Source organism: Haemaphysalis longicornis, unplaced genomic scaffold, assembly GCF_048455015.1.
Source record: "Haemaphysalis longicornis isolate Haplotype H1 unplaced genomic scaffold, Haemaphysalis longicornis Haplotype H1 scaffold_5, whole genome shotgun sequence".
Taxonomy (NCBI): domain Eukaryota; kingdom Metazoa; phylum Arthropoda; class Arachnida; order Ixodida; family Ixodidae; genus Haemaphysalis; species Haemaphysalis longicornis.
In genome coordinates, this window is record NW_027526385.1 from 71513564 (window position 1) to 71536060 (window position 22497).

At 48.2% G+C, this 22497-nt stretch overlaps 3 protein-coding genes across 3 annotated transcripts; 1 reads left to right on the top strand and 2 right to left on the bottom strand.

Moving 5' to 3' along the window:
- Positions 1-310: 310 nt before the first annotated feature.
- LOC144138421 (N-acetylglucosamine-1-phosphotransferase subunit gamma-like) lies at positions 311-9738 on the top strand. Its single transcript, XM_077670693.1, has 7 exons — positions 311-626; positions 684-870; positions 947-1030; positions 4510-4603; positions 6244-6444; positions 8429-8536; positions 8610-9738. Exons 1-7 carry the CDS (start codon positions 533-535, stop codon positions 8628-8630), a joined length of 789 nt encoding a protein of 262 aa, XP_077526819.1. The 5' UTR covers positions 311-532; the 3' UTR covers positions 8631-9738.
- Positions 7872-19199, bottom strand: Ercc1 (DNA excision repair protein Ercc1). The gene is made up of 9 exons (XM_077670694.1): positions 18984-19199; positions 18867-18924; positions 18459-18562; positions 14568-14667; positions 12467-12543; positions 12279-12378; positions 9536-9607; positions 9361-9429; positions 7872-8674 (listed from the first exon to the last, which is right to left on the bottom strand). The coding sequence occupies exons 1-9, from the start codon at positions 19001-19003 to the stop codon at positions 8627-8629; spliced, it is 648 nt and encodes a 215-aa protein (XP_077526820.1). The 5' UTR covers positions 19004-19199; the 3' UTR covers positions 7872-8626.
- Positions 19200-19658: 459 nt separating this feature from the next.
- On the bottom strand, positions 19659-20228 carry LOC144138424 (large ribosomal subunit protein mL62-like). The gene has a single exon (XM_077670696.1). The coding sequence runs from the start codon at positions 20197-20199 to the stop codon at positions 19702-19704; it is 498 nt and encodes a 165-aa protein (XP_077526822.1). The 5' UTR covers positions 20200-20228; the 3' UTR covers positions 19659-19701.
- Positions 20229-22497: the final 2269 nt, after the last annotated feature.

Consider the following 22497-nt stretch of genomic DNA (forward strand, 5'->3'; position numbering starts at 1 on the left):
AACTGAGAAAGGTTGCAAGGTCCGTGTGGAGCAGATGCCGGCAGAAACTCTATGGATGCCGCATTCGCGCCGATCCTGAGCTCGTAACCTGTAAGAAATTCTATGCTCGTAACTTTCGATGTGCCAGTTTTCGTTCTCTGGCAGGCATACGCCAACATTCTCGCAGCAGTTCTAAGCAAATTATTTTACTGCGTCTCAACAAACTGGATTACAGCTACCCCATGAAGTTTCATAGTATGAAACTCGATGCAGTTACCGCGGAATTTACGAGCGCTACTTTCCGCACATCGCTGCCGACCGCAGCGCCATTGTTGTGTTTTCAAATGAGACAAAATGGCGCCAGCCGCGCTGCGTGACAAATCCCAGCTGAGCGACGCTACCGAGGGTGTGACTCGCGTTTGCGCAACGCGATGGGCCTCGATAACAGCACGATAACGTCGGTAGACTCCTCTTGCCGGCTGTGTGCTACACGAAGTGGCGTGCTACGAACTTTAGAGCCTCGGCCTCCTGCGATCGGGTCGTTCCGTGCGCGATGAAGCAAGCAGACGACACACGCGATCGGCACGTGCGACGCCTTGCAAGCGACCGCACCGCCGTCATTTCGTCCATTTTTCTTCTAGCATTGGGTAAATATGGCCCCTTTGAGAGGCGACGGGCTGTGCCTACAACTGTTGCCTTCGCAGCCGTCCCCGGCGAATCTGTGCCGATGCGGCTAGTGAAGCAGGCGGCCGGACACAACTCCGGGCTACCGCCTGCTGGTCCGTTGCAGCATCAGCAGACGACGGTGGTCCGCACGCCGCCACGGCCTTTCAAGGGACCGGAGCACTTGAGGCCGCTTTTGGGGCGCTGCTTCAGCCAATCAACCGCAGGGTACACAGCTAATAGTTAGATCGGTTAATTTAATTGGCTGTCGTGGGAGTTTCATTGATTCAGGGCTGCTCCGCAGGTACCGCTACACCCTGTGCCCCTTCGACAACGTTACTCAGGCCGAGGAGAGCGCCCGCTGGAACGCTTACAACGGTGTGCTCGGGTAGGCTATACGGTTGCCTGCACTTGCACGCCTGCAGTGTTGTTGCGAAAGCTTTTGCATGCACTATCGCCACTTTCCAACAGCTGAAGTTAAGCTACAGCGAATTCCTCACTTGAGCGAACATTAAAAAAAAGATTTTAGTAATAAGTAATGTTAGGGTTCCTCGAACTCAAACGCACATATGAGTTCCCTAGCCGAAAAAACCATTGGAGGTCCAATTGGTCCTCAGATGAATTTTGTCGGCTGGGTTAATTTATTCGCAATTTATTTCGCCCGCGTTTCTGAAAAAAAAAAAAAAAAAGGTGCAAAGAGAGTGGAAAATTTAACACAAAGCAGGATCCAAGTAAATATCGGGCATTTCCGAGCAAACAATAGCGAGGTAGACCATATGTCTATGTGGCAGTGTTGCGGAATGGGTATCCCCATTCCATTCCGAGGAATTAGAACTTGTCGTGATTCCATTCTTTACAATTCCTCGGAATGAAAGAAGTTAGCCCATTCCCACTCCAGGAATTGACGGAAAGATCAATTCCATTCCTTTAATTCCTCTACGTAAGAACTGCCTCAGGTGCTCTATCGAGTTACCGAGGAACGCAACATGAATCTGACGTTATCATACGCGTCGAAAACTGCAAAAGTATGGTGAAAAATGTGTCACTTGTCAGCAAAGTTGCCAGGTGGCAGAAAATTGGGTACATATCTCTTGCAGAACAACTACCTCATGCAAAAAATTACCGCGCCTTCCTTACGAAAGTAGAGAGAAGCGTGAAAGCTACAATTGTGTCACACTTTCGCTGAAAGTGCGTCTAGACCCATCTTCAAACATTTAAACATCCAAACCACACGCGAAGAACGAACCCATTCGGCGATTTTTCGCGGACTAAGTACACGCAACTACACGCAACACCGTTACGTGGTTTGAGTAAAGGTATATTGTTGTACTCCTTCATGATCGACGCGTGTGTAATCTTATTTATAACCTTTCGTTTATGTGACTTTCAAGTAAGTGTTTTAACCCAATGGTAGCCCAGTTTAGCGAGAGAGAGAGAGAAAGGGAGATTTAATTTGCGCTTTTCGGTAGAGCAACCGGTCTAAGGGGGAATATTATATTTTCTGATAGAATGCGATAGTAACACTAAAAATCTTTCGTTCTAAAAAGGAAAGTTTTTTCCGTTTTGTTGCACAGTCTGTGGCGTGCTACCTTGCTGTCTGCTTTGCGCACCCTCATACCAGCGTAATTAGTATGCTGTGGATAACTCACAGGCATGTCGCGCGGAGCTCATTCACATGTACTTACATGCATTCCAAATGCTTACTTGAATGATTTCAAGTGAATTTACAGGATTGAGCGCTAATGCTACTGTACCAACGCGAGAGATGGAAGGGCGGCGGCAAGGAACACCGTTAACACTTCTTGCATTCACCGTAGGAAAGTCGCCACCGCTTCCACGTTGACCTCTATTTCGCTTGTTTGTTGCCCTGGCCTTACCTCGGCACAATCTGTTCAATACAGAACATTATTTATGACCACCTAATTTAAAGTGACAGACCCATATCGTGACGGGAGCCATAGCAAAATAAAGATGTATGGAAAGGCAGTTTGTTTCCACGAACGAGCAACCTATATGTCCAAGGACCTGATCAAAATTGTTAAATGACGCCTTCCTACCTGAATTGTGGCGACGTTTCAACTTTCGAGCCGAGAACAAGGCTTCAGTAATTAGGTACGTTTGTACCCAGGCGCAGAGGCCGCATGAATAGAAGCAAAGCAACCAAACCACGAACAAGACTGGCCCAACAGGAGGAGAGGGCTGCACATTGGGATCGAAGCAAAGCACGGTGTCGCACTGCTGAGAGCTGTCAAAGCACTCGCAAACAAAAGGCGCCATTTTCACCACAACTATTAGAAACAAACGCCTTTCGGCAGGTGTGTGTTCTGCATTGTTTATATAATATCTAGTGTAATCGTATATCCCAGCTGCCCACTACCGTATAGCAGCCGTAGCGGAGCGTGGAGGTACAAAGCTCAGTAACATATTCGAAGCTCGCTTCTCAGGCTTATGGCGGGTGCCGTGAACACAGGGCCCTCACCCGCTATTTTCTTTTGTTGCCTTGGTTTTAATTTGCTAGAGCCCCGGGCACTCACTGAAACACTCGGTCAGACGGTCGACATGTCGACGTCGTATTCCCGCGAGATGCCTACCAGGTCGGCTTGCAAGCTACAAGGCTATTCCTTGCGCTCCTGGTACGGAGGGTGGTAGGAGAACGCAAAGTAGACTCGTTGGTTCATGTTTTATGCGAAAACGCTTTACATTGTTATCTTCAAGATTTCGCAGCATCAACACCGCTGCTTCGGAGGCACGAAGTTCGTATCCCCCTCCCCCTCCCCCCCGTCTCTGCTTGTCAATGCTATTCCCCGCCTGCTGGCCTGGTCACACGGCGCCTGCCACTGAGAGAGACGCCGGTCTGCCATCGGCGCCACGGGCAGTTGTATAGAGAAAGCTATGCCTCAAACAGCCTGCCGAAGCACGAAGAGTCGACCTAACGGCGCCACCGGCCAGACGTGCTTGCGCCGCTCGAAGCTTACTTTCACACACACAGCGGCAGGTTGCGCGGATTCAGTTACTCGAGATGTCGGGTATGCGTTCTCGTTTTTGTCACCGCTGACCCCTTTGAGATGTACCGACGCAGTCGTCGCCACATACTAATCAAGTAGCCGGAAGGCACCAGCCATGGTGACACTGTCGTCAAAAATACTCATTCCATTCCCATTCCATTCCTGGCAAAAGACGCTTAATTCTATTCCCATTCCATTCCTCCAAGCGTTGTCCTCATTCAATTCCCATTCCATTCCGGCATCTCGAAAAGGTGGAATGAATCCGGAATCATTCCAATTCTGGAGTGGTAACTCCGCAACACTGCTATGTGGAGATTCCTTTTTTGCCATTGTTTTTGTATCTGCGTGCCTTATAATTAGTTCACTTCAGAAAAAAAATTTATTGACGCAAGCCGTGTTGCTAGCTCCTCTTGCCCAAACTGCAGGTGCTCAAAAGAAATACTTTTAAGTTTCTAAAATATCCCAGATTTATGACTTCTGACAGCTGTTTGCTTGGGGCAGCTTGTCGCCGCAAGCGTCAGCAGTGGCCAACAGTTGCCTTTTATACCTAGACCTTAACAAGTTCTTGGCAGTTGGTGCACTGTTGCGCAACTCCTTGGTCTTGTGGCTGTCTGAACACACCTTCACCTGAAACCTACCTGAAGTGTACTTAGTGCAATTCCTTGGCCATGAAGGAATTGCTAGCAAAGGAAAGTACAACACCGCGTACTTAACATGTGTTGGAGTAGCTTTAACCAGAGCATGGCAAAGGTGATCGGGCATTCTGTGCACTGCTTTACGGAGACCTCAGACATGAGCACTCTGCAGATGTCTATTAGATGTCTATCAGATGGCAAAGGCCTCTTTACACTTCCTTTCGCAGTGTCTGGCAGGGCTGGTCTGCAGCCAACGGCAGCCTGACAGCCATGCACTACACCCACGGGGACAGCTGTGGTTCACTCAACCGCTCAGTCGAGGTATTCCCACCTTCTTTGAAGCAACTTCTAACTAGAATCAAAATGCTTTTAAATGGGCCATGAGGACAAAGCACAAGCCTGTTCAGTTTGAAAGATATTGGCTTTGGTAACTCACTGAGATCCATTCCTGCCTCGAAAAACGTCGTCTTAACCGAAAAAGAGCAAGAAATATTGAAGAACTCGAATTTTATGCTTCAGTGATGCAATAAGGGCAGGAATGATGTATTAAGGGTTATCAGTAGAAAACAACATTTAAGTTATCAGTGTCTTAACTGCCTAAGCATTCAAGTGACGTGACCGAACAGAACTAGGCGCCCCACTTGGTGGTGGCTTAGACAGGCGGCCTCCAATCACACAAACAAGGTTCTATGATGTCATAAAGATGTGGCCAGAAAATGGCTATGGAGTCGCCACTGCTGCATATGTTTTTCTCAATATCTCTATTTGTTTGAAGTTTGCGACAAAATTGGTACCATTGTTATCGGTACGAGGCAGTCTTTCTAACGAACCAAACTTGTATTTTGTCTTTAACACAAAGTCCGCCCTAATTCCATACCTGCTTGACAATCCCAATTCATTATACGGTCGATCCCGCATATATATTGAACCCAGATATATCGAATTATTGCATTTATCGAGCAGTCCAAACAACCCCTTGGAAATCCTATGCAAAAGAAAATATTTTATATGTCGAATTATCGATATATCGAACTATTTTGCGATCCCCTTAGAGTTCGATATATCCAGGATCGACTGTGTAGTCCTGTTCATTATTATTACAAGAGACATTTAGAATTTTTATGTTTGTGTTTGCGTTGCCGTGCTACTGACTGTTTTTGCTCGAATGTAAGTATGCTTGTTTAGTGCAATGTATAATTACGGCTAAGTGTGCCAGAAAACTGCTTTTCTATAAAAAATGTTTCCTTTTATCTTCTTCGAATTAGTCCACCAACAAATTGTTTTCCTACATTGCAACTGCTGGTTGAACTGTATATGGGGCACAGGCCTTGTCGTCGTAGCTTGCTCACTGGACCCAAGTATAGCCCCACAGCGTTCCGTTGTAGCGGCTGTTGTCGCGGCGTAACTCAGAGGCTTCGAAAGCCAAGTGGTTTATATAGTTTATGTACCGGTTTATATAGTCATAAGTGTTCGAAATTTGTGAACCGCTGGCGCTTGTCATACATCTCCCCATTGTTTAGTGCAAAGAAAACTGCAGGTACATTTGAGGCCACATATACGTAATTAACCGGCAGCACCCGCGTTCATTTAGTTGGGAACGCTCGTTGGGTTGGTTTTAACGGTAGTGAGCGAAAAAAAGTGGCAGTGCAATGCCAGCACGTGCAAGAGGAAAAGCAAGCACAAAAAGAACCGAACTCCCGCTGGCGCAATTTCAGGCTGGGGGCGCGCGAGCACTTCGGAGGCGGGAAATTTGAATTGCATTGGGTGGTAGCAGTGAGCGGATAATGGCGCTACACTCCATTATGGCGAGTCACTGCTCTGCACTTCCGACAGCTTTCACATTGAGTGGAACGGCTTTAATTTTTTGCCTGTGTCCTTAGCATAATTATTGTTGACATAAACCTGACTTTGACTGTGACTTCAACGTCAGAGTATCTGAAAGTGCGTTGCACTGGGTGCAGGTGCGGCTGACGTGTGCTCCACAGCCGTCCCTGGTGTCGGTGAGTGAGCCCGAGCGGTGTCGCTACGCCATGGAGTTGGCCGTCCCCACCGTGTGCCACGAAGATGCCCTGCTCGTGTGGCCAGCTCTAGGGCAGCCCCAGTGGCAGCAGCGGTGGCACTTGGCCCACAGCCGGCATCACTCGGGGGAGACCACCGCGCAGGCATGCCTCCTCACCTGCCACTTTCTGTGTTGGTTTCAATCGTGAGAGCTTTGAAGGGGCCGTGCGGGCAAAATCCGTTTTGTTTATTCGAAAGATTTCGTGTTTTAGGTGCGAAGCATCTCATGCTCGGGGCTGTGTCCCTACCTCCCTTGTCGTTGTTGTCCGCCGTCCACACACCCACTGCGCATGCCTGGCCAGGCACCGCTGATGATGATTGTGGCAGGATGCCCCTAGGGATTGGCCAACCAAAGAATCCATCACGAGATAGCTTCACGTTCAACCACCGTCGTCACCTTCCCGTAGGGGAACCCTGAGTAGTTTGTGAGACATTCCTCCTCTACTCTCCGACACTCCTCTTCTCTCCGGGATTGCGCAACGAATGGCAACACCTGCGGCTCCGCGCGCAATAATGCGAAGCAGCTTAGGGTTAGAGACGTGACAGTAGCCGCTGCATACTCTACTGGGGGCGCCACTTCAGCTCTGCGGTATAAATGACGCGCGCACGTGCTCCACTCCCCTCATTCTCCTCCCGCAACGCCGCGATCGAACTGAAAACTAATGGGAACTTGAGTCGACCCCATGGCTGCTTCGCCTACTACTCAGGGTTCCCCTACGGGAAGATGGTGAAATTTTGTTTTATGGCAAAACCAGTTTTTTTGGTTCCCACTTTCCAAGCCCAAACTTAAAACGGTCGTAACTTCTGCTACAGACCAGATAGAGTGATACTGTTAGTCTTGTTGCACTCCCTGATTTGTGCACAGTTCATTGGTACCTTGTTCCGCTGCATCACTCCAGCAGATTTTTTTACAAAGGCTGTCAAAAAATCAAATATAAAAGTCTAAATAAATTTGAACGTACAGTAGACTCTCGATAAATGGAACTTCAAGGGAGCAAAAAAATTAATTCCGTTTAACAGGAGTTCCGTTTACTGAGATAGATGTGTGAAAGTGCAAATTTATGTGTGTATACACTCTTAATACCATTTTATGGAACTTTAAGCACGAGAAGGTGAATGCAGCTGATAGTTTTTCAGAAAGCAAGAAAACTACAAGAGGATTAGGCACAGCATTCACAAAGATGATTTGGCAACATTGAGTCGCTGTGCACTGCAAAGTGCATGTTATTTTTGTTTGAGTCCTTGCAACTGCATCTTCACAGAGGCTAGAGGCCTCAACTTCGCGTGCGCTTACGAGCCACCGAATTTAGAAGACGGAAACGCGGTAATGAAGCACGAATAGCGCCGCAATGGCACAAACAAGGCGGCAGGTGCTGAGCCCTGTAACCTCTCAGTGTCTTGAATCGAGACCGAACAACTGGAACAAGAACTGCCATGTTGCATTCGTTGCGCTAACACGGCTAATGGTACTGCAAGTGTTCGACAACGCAACTCCCCTCCTACCTCTGATTGGAGTAAAAAGAACAACACAAAGCGCTGCTCTGCCGTCGTCACAGGGCAGGTATTTATTTAAACATTCACTTAGGTTAGTAAGTACAGTTTAAAGTGTTGCCATAGCGTAGCTCGAAAGGATACGGTGGTCAGGGCTCTTGGCAACATTACTCTTTGTAATGTTGCCCCCCCCCCCTTTCCCTCCCCTCAAAAAAAAAAAAAAAATTCCAATGTCAAGAGGAGAACGAAAGACGGAATTAACTCTGTCTGTCGACAAATAATAACTACCGATAATTGTTTTTGTGCACCAACCACATGTGGCTTTGATGTATGTTCTTACCACAAAGATGAGCGATTCTGGAGTATGACGTCATCTCGAGGTCTTTGTAGCTGTGGATTTTTATTTGCTATTGTTGTTGTTTTGACAGATTTTCTCCTTTCGCGCTCTCCCCTTTTGGGGAAGCCCTAAATGAAATCCTGCGTACGCCACTGAGCGAAACACAGCTGCAAACCAACCACAGTGCCCCCAACTTTCTCCCTGTGTTTGTCCATCACAGCTCGCGAGTATTCTTGAGCGTGCCTTATTGCGCAACACAGGGACATGACGCCGAGCTGGCTCAGATCCTCTGGGAGGCGGGTCTCGGAGTGGCGCCGACAACAGTTGCGCGGCCTGCCTGGGCAGACTTGGCTCCCCAGTGCCACACGGTGAGAGGCTGCCACCATTGTTGCTGGCCGGGGAGATGTCCCTCTGACCGGGCTTGTTCCCTCTGCATCGCAGGTTTACCAGGAACTGGCCTAGGGGCGCACGAAGGGCTGCTGCAAGACTTCGTATAGACGTCGAGCCTGGAGAAGAACGAGAAGGAAGAGCGCTAGTCACCCTAGGGGCAATAGGGAAGACCCTAGAGACAATACAGAGCCAGATACTGAACCTAGGGAATAAGGAGTGGACCACTGCAATCCAAGGAGAATTAGGGAGGAAGAAAAGAGAAATTTGGGAATAGAGGGAAGGAAACAAGGGTTAGTCGCAATTACGGGGACAACTAGGGAAGAGGGGAAGGTAACCTGGCAAAGGGGAGGGAGGGGATACAAGGGCTAGTCACAGCTATGGGGACAAGGACAACTGGGGAAGAAGGGAAGGGAACCTGGGGAAGAAGTGGTAGTTACAGCACCTCGGGACAACACACCTTCCAACATTACGTCTCAGAAAGAAGGAGAAGCACAGGCTGGTGAGGCTTAGGGACAATATACTGCATACAGGCGTTGAACCTGGGGAATTGGAGACATTGACTGCTGGTCACAGCCATGGACCATTCAGGAAAGAAGAGAAGGGAACCTGGGGAAGACACTGCGATTACAGCATCCAGGGACAATACACCTGCTATCGGTGTTAAGCCTAGGGAATAAGGGGAGGCTAGTCCGGGGACTAGGGACATTACACAAATGGCAAGCAGTGTGCGGGGTGCATGAGAGCCGGTAGCCCCAGACCATTGTTCCCATGCATGCCAACGCACTGCAAGCCCCTTCGTTACCTTGTGAGGTCCCAGGCCTGGCTGCAGGATCAACTCTTGCTCAGAGGCTCCGGCCAAGCGTTCAAGGCTCTGTTGTGTGCAGGACCAGAGGCAAGGTGATGGCAATGTGCCTTCAGATGACACAGTAGTCACTACAATAACTCGGAGAAAGGGTGACGCATGCATTTTCACTCACCCCAAAGGAGGCAAGCAGGGAAGCTGCGTCAGGTCGGGTCAAGGACCGCACAGAGGACAGCGCGTCGATCAGCTGCAGAGAGATTTGCACCGAATCACATTTACTGCTCTGTCCAAATGCTGTTTGCAGAAAGCTGACTAGAGTGAGCATCACTTGAGCAACACGTTTCGCTTGGGCTTTATTAAATGCTTTGCCGCAACCAAGGCAAGTCGCTTTCAGTTGAATTCATTCTCGTCGACACACATTCGTCCTACAAACATTTTCCGTATGGTGTGCCACAAGTAGTAATGGAGGTGTTCCGAGTTTGCATTTCTCTCTCTCTCTATGTGCTGACTCAGTGAGTTTTGAGCTGTCACGAAATCTTCAGGGGTATTTGGAAAGCAGAGGGATAAGGGCTGGCATCAGTGGCAAAACTGATGGAGGTGAACTGAAAAGCAAAAACGCCCGTGTGCTCGAGATTTCGGCGCACGTAAAGAACCCCAGGTGGTCAAAATTAATCCGAAGCCCTCCACTACGGCGCGCCTCATCGCCTGCGTTGCGTCGGTGCGTTAAACTCTACAATAAATCAATCAATTAATCTGGCATTTCCCAGTGTCCCCACTGAAGAGCGACCGTACCACAGGCCTGCTATAGAATAGACACTGAAAGCAATACATCCAGACACTATTCTACCAGTGTGAATACTATAGTACGGTCGAAAACAGATTTGCCAAGCTTGGAATTCTGTCCCACATTTGGTTGAGGAGGGGAGGAGTCAAAGGCAACATCTATAAATAGGGATGTGTTCGTCCATCATGAGATGTGACGCAAACTGACAGTAAGGCTACGGTGATAATTAGGCAATAACATGACAAAGCGGCAGCTTGCTAAAACGAATTCCTGTGTGGTACACAACGGTACTCCCGTGAGAAATACAAACCACATACGAAGATAGCCTTCTACATAGTTATTTCAGCTTTGAAATTTCATGTCGGTACTCCTTTAAGCAAAGCATAACTTCAAATGGAGTGCCCTCAAATCAAGTCACGTAGAAACTTCCTGCATAAAACTTTACCATGCCCAAACTAGTCCTTTGTGACATGCATAAGTAGCTTCCTGTGAGGTGAGCACTTTCACTGAAATGCTGCCCGTTATTTTCAAATGGGGACAAGCAGACAGTCTTAGCTGAACGAGGACTATTCGACCAGTAACCCCCCCTTTTTTTTTGCCATTACTTGCTCCACTACAGCCATGTACAGCCTTTGCTGAAGGTTTCTAAGCCACGTCAAGCATTTCCAGGCCACGAAGAAGTCGGCACAGAACTCAAAGGTGCGACAGAAATATTTGATCGCAGAAAGCTAACAAAAGCTTTTTTTTTTCTCTCACTGGCATAAGATACATTGGTAGTACTTAAATGTTAAGCTTGCTTTAAATTCTGTGATGCCTAGAAAATCATGACATGGCCTAGAGACCTCTGACAAAGACTGCACGTCTCCTGACTTTTCGCACAACCCGCATTTCTCTATTGGCATTCGCGCACAATGCCAGAGCTGTGAAATTGAACCAAACACTCGGCAAGGGCTTGTTCGTATCACAAATAGGTTGAATGCAACACTCTGAATTCTACTACAATGGGCTGCAAAGAGCTGTTTGAGGTAAGCACCTCATGTTAGCGCAGTTACCTACAGTGTACTACAGTGTACAATATATCTTGCTTCACAGATGTTGGGGCATGCCACTTATTCATAACAAGTTAATTTCTCTCTTTACCTGCCACTATGAATTTTCCGTAGCTTTTGCCAGTCAAATAGGGTACGTGATGCAACCACCTCCAAGAGATGCAGCCGATTACATTAAAGTCAACGCTGCGATCACAAAGTGATGGTGGCTGCTCAGTGTGAACCTGACAAATGCCTGTATCTTTGTTCTCCCATCGAGCATCCTGTCAGAACAAGGAAAAGTGGAAATTTTGGATAGTTCACTCTTCATTGCATCAAGCAACGCAAACAGATGACACCAAGGACCACAAAGCAAACACATTGATGGTTTGTAACCTGACGCAGGAAACGCGAAGCTCATCCAGAGCTTAGAGATGCAAAGCTTTGCCTGCACTTAAGCACTCATGGATGCCGTAAGTGTGCACAGCCAATGGGGGAGGGGGGGGGGAACAAAATCTTATACTTTCATGCGAGGGTATCCATGCAAATCTAAAGGGAAATATTCGGCTTCCAGAAGCCCTAGGATTTAAGGGTAGCACAGAGGGAGTTAAATTCAGGTCTGTCGAGGCAACGGAAAGAAGGTTGATTGATTGATTGATTTTGGGGTTTAACGCGCAGACGCAACGCAGGCGATGAGGCGCGCCGTAGTGGAGGGCTCCGGATTAATTTTGACCACCTGGGGATCTTTATCGTGCGCCGAAATCTCGTACACACGGGCGTTTTTGCTTTTCGCCTCCATCAGAAAAGCGGCCGCCGCGGCAGGGAATCGAACCCGCGACCTTGTGCTCAGCAGCGCAACAATGAAAAGAAGGTTAGAATGCTGGTGGACGAAAAGCAGAGAGGGGAATATTGCCCAGGACAGCTACCACCTGTAACAAAAAAAAAAAAAGTACTTTGTGCCTAATAAGTTTTTTTTTGTGCCTGCCCTAAGAGCAGCGCTAGTATTAAACGAAGAGTGTAAAACATAGGTATATTAGTTTCTTTTTTGGTAAGGTGACATGTCAACACCCTGCTACAAAGGGGAAACCAATAGCAATCATCATCACCTTGGACGCAGTGTCTCCGTCCTGTTTCTCCATGAGCGCATCGGCAGGCTTGGCCTCGAGAGCCTTGTACGTCTCCAAGTGGCGGCCAGCTTCTTCGGCGCTGAGAGAGAGAGGAACGAACGAGAAGCTATGAGACCGAGAACCAACGATACGCCCTGATGGAGGAAGGGGCCAGCCGCTGTCATCACCTCCACGCCAGCAGCAGGGTGCAGTCGGCAAGCAGCGACACTTGGGACAGCTCACGCAGGGACGGGTGGGGGTCCGCCTGCGCATTAAAAAGTTGATTGATTGAGTGTAGGGTTTAACGCACCGACACAATGCAGGCGATGAGGCGCCTGCATTGACCACCTGGGGATCTTTAACGATCACCAAAATCTCGTACGCACGGGCGTTTTTTTTTGTTTTCGCCTCCATCTGAAAAGCGGCCGCTGTGGCCGGGAATCGAACCCGCATCCTCGTGCTCAGCAGCACAACGCCTTAGCCACTGAGCCACCACGGCGGGTACATTACAAAGTATCGCACGCTTCCGCTACCGCAAAAATTAAAGCAGTTCCACTTAACGTGAAAGCTGTCGAAGTGTGGAGCAGTGATTCGCCAGAGGGGCTGTGAACATTCTCTTTTGATTAGTTTTAGTAACAACCTGCTGCTCATACTGAAAGTAGTCGTCAGGAGGGGGCACTGCAGCCCCTGAAAAAACCTATAAAGAGACACTCGATTGAGTTTTCATTAATTCATGTGTTAATTCATGATGTTTTCCTCATTTTATGTTATCGTGTACTTATTTGTAGCCTAGCAACAACAGCCTCCGCGGCAACGGTGCAACGGAAAGATCACCCTCAACACTTTGCACATGACCAACGCCTGCCCCTGTGGCGCAATGGGATAGACATTAGCTCCGTAACGTGGGGGACCTAGGTGACCACGGAAAGTGGTGATCTCTTCAAAGCTTCCGTCTGTGTGCGTGAAGCCGCGACTATGGTGGCTAGATATTGTGACCCTGGGTGAGCTAAGACGACAAGCCAGGCCCCTAAAATGCTCTGCACTTAAAAGAGTCAACACTCGGCAAAATTAGCCCTTATCATCCTCCTGTTTGTGTCCACTGCAGGATGAAGGCCTCCCCCATGTTCCTCCAGTCATTCCAGTTTTACAATGCCATACTATATTCTCTGAATTTTCTTAGTTCATACCTCCATTAATTAAACAGTATTCCTCTTCTTTTAGACCCCTCTCTCAGTAGCCACTTTGTTACTCCACTAGTTGTCGACTCTCTGTATAACATGTCCCGCCCAAGTCCCCTCATCATCATCATCATCACAACCGCCCTATCTACGCCTACTGCAGGGCAAAGGCCTCTCCCGTGGATCTCCAATTATCCCAGTCCTGTGCTAACTGCGACCAATTTATCCCCGCAAACTTCTTGATCTCATCTGCCCATCTAACTTTCTGCCGCCCCCTGCAACGCTTGCCTTCTCTAGGGATCCACTCTGTTACCCTTAATGACCAGCGGTTATCTTGCCTTCGCATTAGATGCCCTGCCCACGTTCATTTCTTCTTTTTAATTTCTACTAATATGTCCTTAACACGCGTTTGTTCCCTGACCCACTCTGCTCTCTTCTTGTCCCTTAATGTTACACCTATCATCTTCCCTTCCATTGCTCGCTGAGTCGTTAATTTAAATTGAACCCTCTGAGTGAGCCTCCAAGTTTCTGCCTCGTAGGTGAGTACCGGTAAGATGCAGCTGTCATACACTTTCTTCTTCAGGGACAATGGTAGGCTGCCATTCATTATCTGAGAATGCTGGCCGAATGCACTCTACCCCATTCTTATCCAAGTATTATCCATTCTTATCTATTCTCATACCAAGTTCCCTATTTCCTCCGAATTCAAGCTACGATGTCTTCCACCCCAAAATTGTTCTCTGATATCAGATGCTGGTTTTCCATCCCAAAGTGGTACTCCCATTACCCTTCCTTCTATTGCTCGTTCAGCCAACTTGAGTTTTTCTTCAAGGCACTTCGTAAGGTGCCAGGGTTCTGCCCTGTAGGTCACAAATGCAGTAATGTTGGGGTAGCTGCATTCGTGACGTACAATGCCTACGACAAACTGATTCTCTGTCGAGCTAGTTCGCTCGTAATGGCTATGAATCTGATGGCACAAAAATTTGTAGAACGGTGCCCAACATTACCCTCGCATCAGAAGAGGCTGTGTCGTAATGTTTCACCACTAGAGGCACCAACAAGACCGACACACAGAGGTAGCAACAAGACATGCTCCGAAGAAAAGACTGACCACATCGACCAGCACGAGTAAGAGGCGGAGGTCGAAGGCACGGCCCAGGGAACGCAGTCGCCCGTGAATGTAGTTTGGGAACAGCTGGTGGTAGCGCAGGCTGCAAAGGCAACTCAGAGTCAATTGCCTAGTTGGCTCATGCGTAGCACAAAACTAAGAGAAGGCGTAAGGCAAATAAGTATGCTACACTGGCATTCCGCATAATTCCTTAATGGGGTCATGCAGACAAAAACACAAGTTTGGTTCATTCGAAACATTGCCTCTTTAGAATTACACTGACACTGCTGTTAATGTAAACTTCGCTCAAATAAGCTACATAATTAGGAAAAAAAGGGAATGGCCATGCAACCTATGATGTCATTTGTGCCAGCTCTGCGATTGGCTGAGGCCAGCAAACGCAAATTAGGCAGGGCTTATAATCTTGCCGAACAAGCTACTTACGCTTAAATTTAGGGCACGTTCTTTCTACAGCAGTAAGAATAGTGGAGTAAACAATGAAAGTTACAAAAATACACGTAAAGATGGAAGTACCCATGCGCACTACTGTTGGTACTGGGTGCACTACGCTTGTTTTAGCTGCACAGCAGTCTGCCGCTTTAGAGTTGTCTTACCCGACACTGGCCGATTGGTGCGAGCAACGTTGTCTTACGTGACCCTGTTTGTCAAACATACCCCATGCTTCATGAAGTGATTACTTTCTACCGTAACAAAACAAGCCAAGTGCAAATATGGTCAAAAACAAAGCAACAGCAGACAACAGTCTGCGGCTGACTATGGTAGCGCCATCTGGGAGGACCGACTGTAAGCAAGGCTGCAGAGCGTAATGACGCACTGAAAGTTTGTTTGAGTACCCGCCCTCATGACTTCATGGCGGACGTCACGTGAGAGAGAGAGAGAGAAAGAGTAAACATTTATTTCTGAAAATCGGGCAAGGGCGGCCATCCTAGTCCGGTAGGCCATGTGCCACGGCCGCTGACCAAGCCCGTTCGACCAGTGCAGCCGGTCCTCCAGCTGGCCACTGCGCAGAACGCACTCCCACTGCTCGTAGGTTGGGTGGGTTGGGGGTGAAGGGTTAGTAGGGCACTGCCATACCAAGTGGAGTGTATTCAATGGGGAGTTGCAGTGTGTGCAGTTTAGGGAGTAGGTGGTCGGAGATATGCGGTGTAGATGGTGGGGGTTATAGAAAGTGTTGGTCTGTAGGCGGCGAAAACACACTTTGGCAGAAGATTCAGAATTTTAACCTAAATTGATCAATTTCTCAGTGAATACGGCATTGTTTGCTTCCGGACAAGCACTGGAGGCACTATAAAACACGGAATCTTTCGAATAAAACAAACTTTTATGTTGTCTGCATGGCCCCTTTAAACACTCTCATCTTTAGCACTACTAGTATGTCTCTAAAACACAGTGACACCTTTCTTTTGCTGTGGCCGAAAGGAAACAAGTGAGGAGGATGCCCACAACTTTCATCTAAAGGCTAGACATTTTGGCATAACACGTTACGTACACAGGAAAAAAAAACGTTGCGAAACAAAGGCTTCTGGCCTCCTCTTCGTTTCCTTGTGACCAGCACTGACTAGGCCGACAGCCGGGTTTGCTGCTGCATGCAATGTTACCGCCTGTCGCAATTCACTTTTCTTTTTTTGCACTCGCCACCCCAGTCAACTCTTCACGCCCTCCCACATACTTAATCACGAACTTCGCAAAGGAGCTTGTTTCATCAGCATGGTTTAGGATGGCATTGTACACTTTGAGAAGACGGGGATGTCGACATTGTCTTCCGCATCGAACTCAGTTGCTCACTCGTGGAAGCTCAGTATAGGCGCCGGACAGCGCCCAGAGGGCGACACGGAGCCCGCGACGCCCAGCGCCCCCTTCGGCAGATATGCGCAACACTGGGTCGGTTACCGCAAGCCGGTATGCTGCTGGCGCGGGTGCGCTCATCTTTTTGCAGCGCGGGTGAAGCATATTAGTCGCCCCGTTTGGGATTAAAACGAAGTAAGAGATTGTAAAGTAATCCTGTCACATAGTGCATGTGAATGAAGAAGGATTTTTTCGGTTGAACTCGCGTATAGGAAGGCATATAAAGGCCGCATAGGAGTGGCCAGAACACTTGTACAGCCTGCCTGCGGGGCAAAACGTTCTCAAGATCAGCATGTTTACCCGCCGCGGTGGCTCAGTGGCTAAGGCGTTGCGCTGCTGAGCACGAGGTCGCGGGTTCGATTCCCGGCCGTGGCGGCCGCTTTTCTGATGGAGGCGAAAAGCAAAAACGCCCGTGTGTACGAGATTTCGGCGCACTATAAAAATCCCCAGCTGGTCAAAATTAATCCGGAGCCCTTCACTACGGCGCGCCTCATCGCCTGCGTTGCGTCGGCGCGTTAAACCCTACAATCAATCAAGATCAGCATGTTTCGCTTCAAAAGAAAACGTAATTTAGATTGTTCAATCCACAAAAGAGGAGGCTTTGTCTGCAAATAAATCGGACGTTGCGCGATGTTTCCGCGCAGGTTATTACATCCATGTGAGTGCGCTTGCATACGATTGCAGAACTACTAACTGGACCACATGGGAGTTGCATGTAGGTCTTTGATCCGAATATGATGCTCCATACATGTAACAGTATGAAATTCACGTTTGTTGGGGTATAGCGAAAGTGCGGAGGTTAATCAGTGCCCGCTTTCCCGACAAACTTTTGGGCTTCCAGTTGTAGCCCAGTACGCTAGTTGCGTATACATGTAAACACGCCCCGAAAAAAAGAAACTCTTCACGAGAAGGCTATCTCAAGAAATTCCTTTGGGCAGGGATGGGATGGGGGAAGGGGTAAGCATAACATCTAATAGGCGTATCGGAATAAATTACGGAATATTCATATTCGTTTTTTTTTTTTCCTCCACGCCAACGGGTTCGGCAGGATAACTCCGTTAGGAAGGAATAGTAGCGCTTTTATTGCCGTCACCACCTTCGCAACAAAAGTCACGGGATAAAAATTTAGTTCCCTGAGTACACTCCTCACTGGTCCAGAGTGACCGCAATCACAACGGATGGGATAAAGAAAGTTTGTCCTCCTCCTCCTACTCCCCGAACGCGAAATTTCTGTGTACGTATTGTTCCAACTTTTATTGAGGAACGTCTTAGCTCTATTTTTCTTTGCTTTTCAGTGGATTAGACAACAATTTCACTGTTTCTTATTGCAAGAAGAGACGATGATTTTATGCTATCCAAAAGCTCGCGAAACATTTGGAAACGTCACCGCCTATAAGTTTCCGCGCCCCATATGTGGTTATAAGTATTTAAGACTGCGGTATAAGCACGCCGAATATTAGGTGAAGCAGAGTAAAACCGCTGGGTGATAAAACTACAATGCAATAACTGTGTTTGGGGGCCCTCTTTGTTACCAAATTTAAAGCGCACTTATGTGTATTGACCGCCTGCTAACCAGCCTACTAACAAGCTGATCGTACACCACGGCAGCATGTACTAATCCGATCGCTTAATGTGGGCTTTTCAAGATTCAGTAACCATGCTTGGTATCTGCGAAAAAAAGAAGAGAGAATAAGAATCCGCGGGAGAATGCAAAGCCTTGAACATATATGCTTCCCAGTTGTGTTAGCCTACGGCTCGGCAGCGAGGCGACAGCATTTTATCAGAGCCCCGTTTTCTTTGGAGGCTACCCCCAACTATATAGCATTTTTCATGACTTTGTTGCACTATGTAGTACATATACGCGCAAATAAAGTTATAACACATGTTATAACAAGTTGCGTTCACTGGCGCTGAAGGTGGTCGGCGCGGCGGGACCGACCCAGAGTTGCGCGTTCTGTCGCGGCTGGCGCTGCGCTCGCGCGGCAAACTTCTCTGTCCGGAGCCTATAGGCAGTGACCAACAACTGACCTGAGGTAGAGAGCGCACGTTGTCTGGCCCACAATGTAGTCGGGCTCAATGTCGCCAAACTCCCACGGCACGCTCCGCAGGCTTTTGAGCAGGGGGTTGCCTTTCTGTGGGGCAAAGGAGCGCACTCAAACCTTACTGCACATTTCACCGGAGTTGTAAACCGTCACAGATCTAACCGGCGCAACACAGACGTATACTCAATCACAAACTCAGACTTCAGTGTTGTGACACTGCAGTCGCTGCAGTTGCGACGGTGGCAGTGCATACGTCGAGGTGCGACAAGCGCAACGCTCAATATTAGTTTAAAGCAACCTGCAGCATTTTGCCGATCACGGTCACAACAGTTTTCATGTTGTGATCGAAACTCCGAGGGCAAGGTAGCGGCTGTCGTAACAAGAAAATACTTGCCTGTCGTGAACTGACCACGAGGGCGTTCGTTCTACCTTTGGCTGTGGGCTCGGCCGGCCTGCGATCGAAGCACACGCTGTGAGGCCACTCGAACAAGCAAACATCGCGGATGCTTACCCGTCCGCTTCGTTAGCCATGGGACCAGAAGGCTCGACAACACTCGCTGTCTATGGCCGCTAAGAGGTCCTAAGGGTGCCTACTAAATGGTTAAAACACTGGAAATAGTTCTCTCAAATCATGCACCGCAAATTCTTACTTTTGAGCGGACGCAATAACGGAGGCTGCGAGCGGACACGCACGAACGGGCCGCGTGGACGTGAAAATAACGATGCGTACTACCACAGAACAGGGAGGATTGTACTACTACCGGTGGTACCTATTTGCACGTTGCTCTGCCATGCGCGAGATTTCGTTACGTGCTGGGCCAAGGCGATGGCTGGGCAAAGGAGGCTATGCGCTGGGGAAGAGGCGATCAAGAATCTGCTGAAACTCCCTTTGGTTTATTTTGCAATACTAAATAACATACCCTACAGCGACTATCTAATGGAGCACGATGTTAAACGAATTTCTGCTGACCTCCTCCCATGACCTGCCTCTATGACCGTAACCGAAAGCGAAGTGTACGGTCATCGCCAAGCACAGGAGGCGGTGGTATGATGACCACAGCAATTATACCGATTACACGCCCAACTACATGTGTAGCGCTGACAGTCTAATCAACTCTAGCAGCAATAAGCACGTGGACGTCACAAAGCACCTACAAACACATGAAAACAAAAAACACATAGCAACTAACAGAGGCGGCTTCTGCAAGTAATTTTTATTGACTACAAGACTACGAGTTGCGCAGGCTTTCTGCGACCCTAGGAACACGCAAACGTTCAGCAGCCAGTCTTTCGTGCTTGGCCCGCAAGGTGAACCTCGTCTCGGGTATCTTCTCGGGCGGCGGGTTCGACACCTCGCGGAGCATGCAGCGCAGCTTGTCCAAACAGTCCGCCACGTTGATGGATTTTTTGCGCGTCCTGTCGGACGCCAGAACCAAGTGTCCGTGGCTGTCGATGTACGGCTTGCACTCGAGCCGGAGCCTGTTTTTGGCCTCCGGAGAGATCCACTGCGCAGAGTCCAAATGCACGCGCACCTCTACCCGGAACGGGTTCGACGGGTCTTCGTCGTAGATTTTGACGTCGCTCATGGGCACGCCCTGTCCAGTCGGCAGTTCTACGTTCTTGCTTTCTGGGTAAAGTGTTTCCAGGTTGATGCTGCTCTTGTACGACCTGCAGCACGCCAGAGAAGACGGGCGCGGAGAGATGAGAAGACGTCGTAACGCCGCCATTTTGCGACTCACAGTACGGATTTGGCTGGTGCTGGCTCGAAATACATTAGGAAGCGAAATACATTATTTCCATTACACAATTCATATCAAGTAATTTATAACTCCGTTAATTTATAGCAAAAAATGTGTAAAAACTTGTAGCTAAGAAAGCGTAACCAAGGTAAATATAACTGGTAGCGAAGCTTCCATAGAAGCCCATACGTTCAGAAAATGGCGGCTCTTAAGCTGCTCATGGGGCTTAGCGCCATCTGTGTGAGGAGGGAACACTTCCGGCGGAACAAAAAATAAACAGGATGTGACGCAAGATCCGGTCAGAAAGTGATGTCATTTTGGTGGCATTAGCGGGAAAATTTGACTTCAAAATAGCCTTAGCAGGACTCTGATCGCTGAGGGCTCATGTCATTGCCATCTGACGCAAGTTGGCGAGCCCTTGGCGTGTGTGCTTCAAGTCAACGCCTGCGTATACTCGTGACTAGAGAAACGCACTTTAGCATACTGTCGTATGATTCGCCTGGGTGTTTATAAAAGCATCTTGCATCTTCTCTGAACCTTTCTTCTGTATTCATACCTTCCACTGCTGTATAAAAGCAATCAGTTGTTTATTTTGATTGCACCGGGTGGCAAACGTACACCCCCCCCCCCCCCCCCCGACCGGAATTTTTTTTCTGCCTTGGGATACAGAGCCCAAAATGACACTTGACCGCTCTCCCCGGCCCCCCTTTTATATAAGAAACGTGCCCACTCCTTACCCCGATACCAATTTCTACCAACGCCACTGCTAAGTTTAATTGCGTCGCACATACGCAGGTAGGCGTGCGTGCCTTAAGTATAGATCAAGGTTATATAAAATGCTTGCTCAGTTTGTGTACTTCTGTTCTAAGAGAAGAAATAACGCATAGTCATGCTATAATCAAGACATTTGAATTTTATTCCAGGATGAACATAAAACAAATTTACCACACTGCACAAAATGAGCACGTATACAATAAGTACAAAATGTTCGTGGGCACTACATGCATTATGATTTTCCTTACGCGCCGAAAAATTGCCTTTACCCGTAACACATAGCATTATGAGCAATGAAAGCGTCAACAGCAGAACTACTTCGAAACAAGAGAAAAGAACTAGACACTGCATCTTGACGTAGAAAACCGGGCCGCAGGAATGCCGATTCACGAAAGTGCAGCGAGCACACTGCAGCTGTCCCGGCGTCTTATCAAGTAGACAAGGGTTTATACAGAAGTTCACTCAGCATTCACGCCTGCAATTTCCTGGTTGCATTATTAGGCAAGTGTCGCAACAGATAAGTAAAAAGAGGAAAAATGGATCAATGCAAACGAAAGCGACGGCAGTATGTAAAAGCACATAGCAGGAAAGATCTGGCAGCAGCGCAGCACGGAGCAGCACAACACAGTACTGCGATGGAAATATTGCTTGCGCATACAAGTGCGGGAAGCAACGAGCACTACAATTAAGCGTTGTAATGCAATAGAGAAGACACTGAGATAGACAATTAAAGCGACTCGTTTAAATTCGAGTGGTACTACGCCGAGAAGTCCTAGAGTAATTGACACAACTTGCTCTGAGCCAGCCTGAGGTGAAATCAAGAGATAACTGTGGCATAACAAAGCTTTAGACCCATTTTTTTCGAAGTAGCACCACGTCCCTTTACACAACCCCCGTGCACATATTAACAGTACAATAGTTTCGCGTTACCTGTGGAAATGAGAGGAAAATGGTGCAGTAAAACGCCAGGTGTACGGGAGTTGCTGTTGCAACTTGTACAGCGCATCGTTTCTGTAGGTACCGACGAAAGCGCTCCGCTCCAACCGTTGGCAGCATCGTCCCGTAGTTCACCGTGCCTGCCGGGTACGATACTACACGTGTTCACCGACGATACAACGCACCTCGCAACTCCACGCACAGCAAAAATTAAGTGCACACCAAATTAACAAGGAAAAACGAATGCAAATGCGCACCACCAAAACACGCGAGGGGCGTTTCCTAGCAGACGAACTTCAGGAGCGCCTTTCCGATCACTACAAGGACTGCATCACAAAGCAATGACATGTGCCATTCTTCAGAGGGCGCTACAAAAAAGGTTTTTGAGAATGAACGGCATTTTCATAAATTATCTATACACTGTGCCTAAATAAATGTGATTCAGGAATAAATATAGTTCGTAAAATATAATTGTTGTTTTATTGTTGAACAAAACTTGGTTTTTTGTTACTAGTGTTTGTTCCCTCCTCACCTAGTCGCGCTTCAATCGCCACTCCCATAAGCCCCCATGCTGAT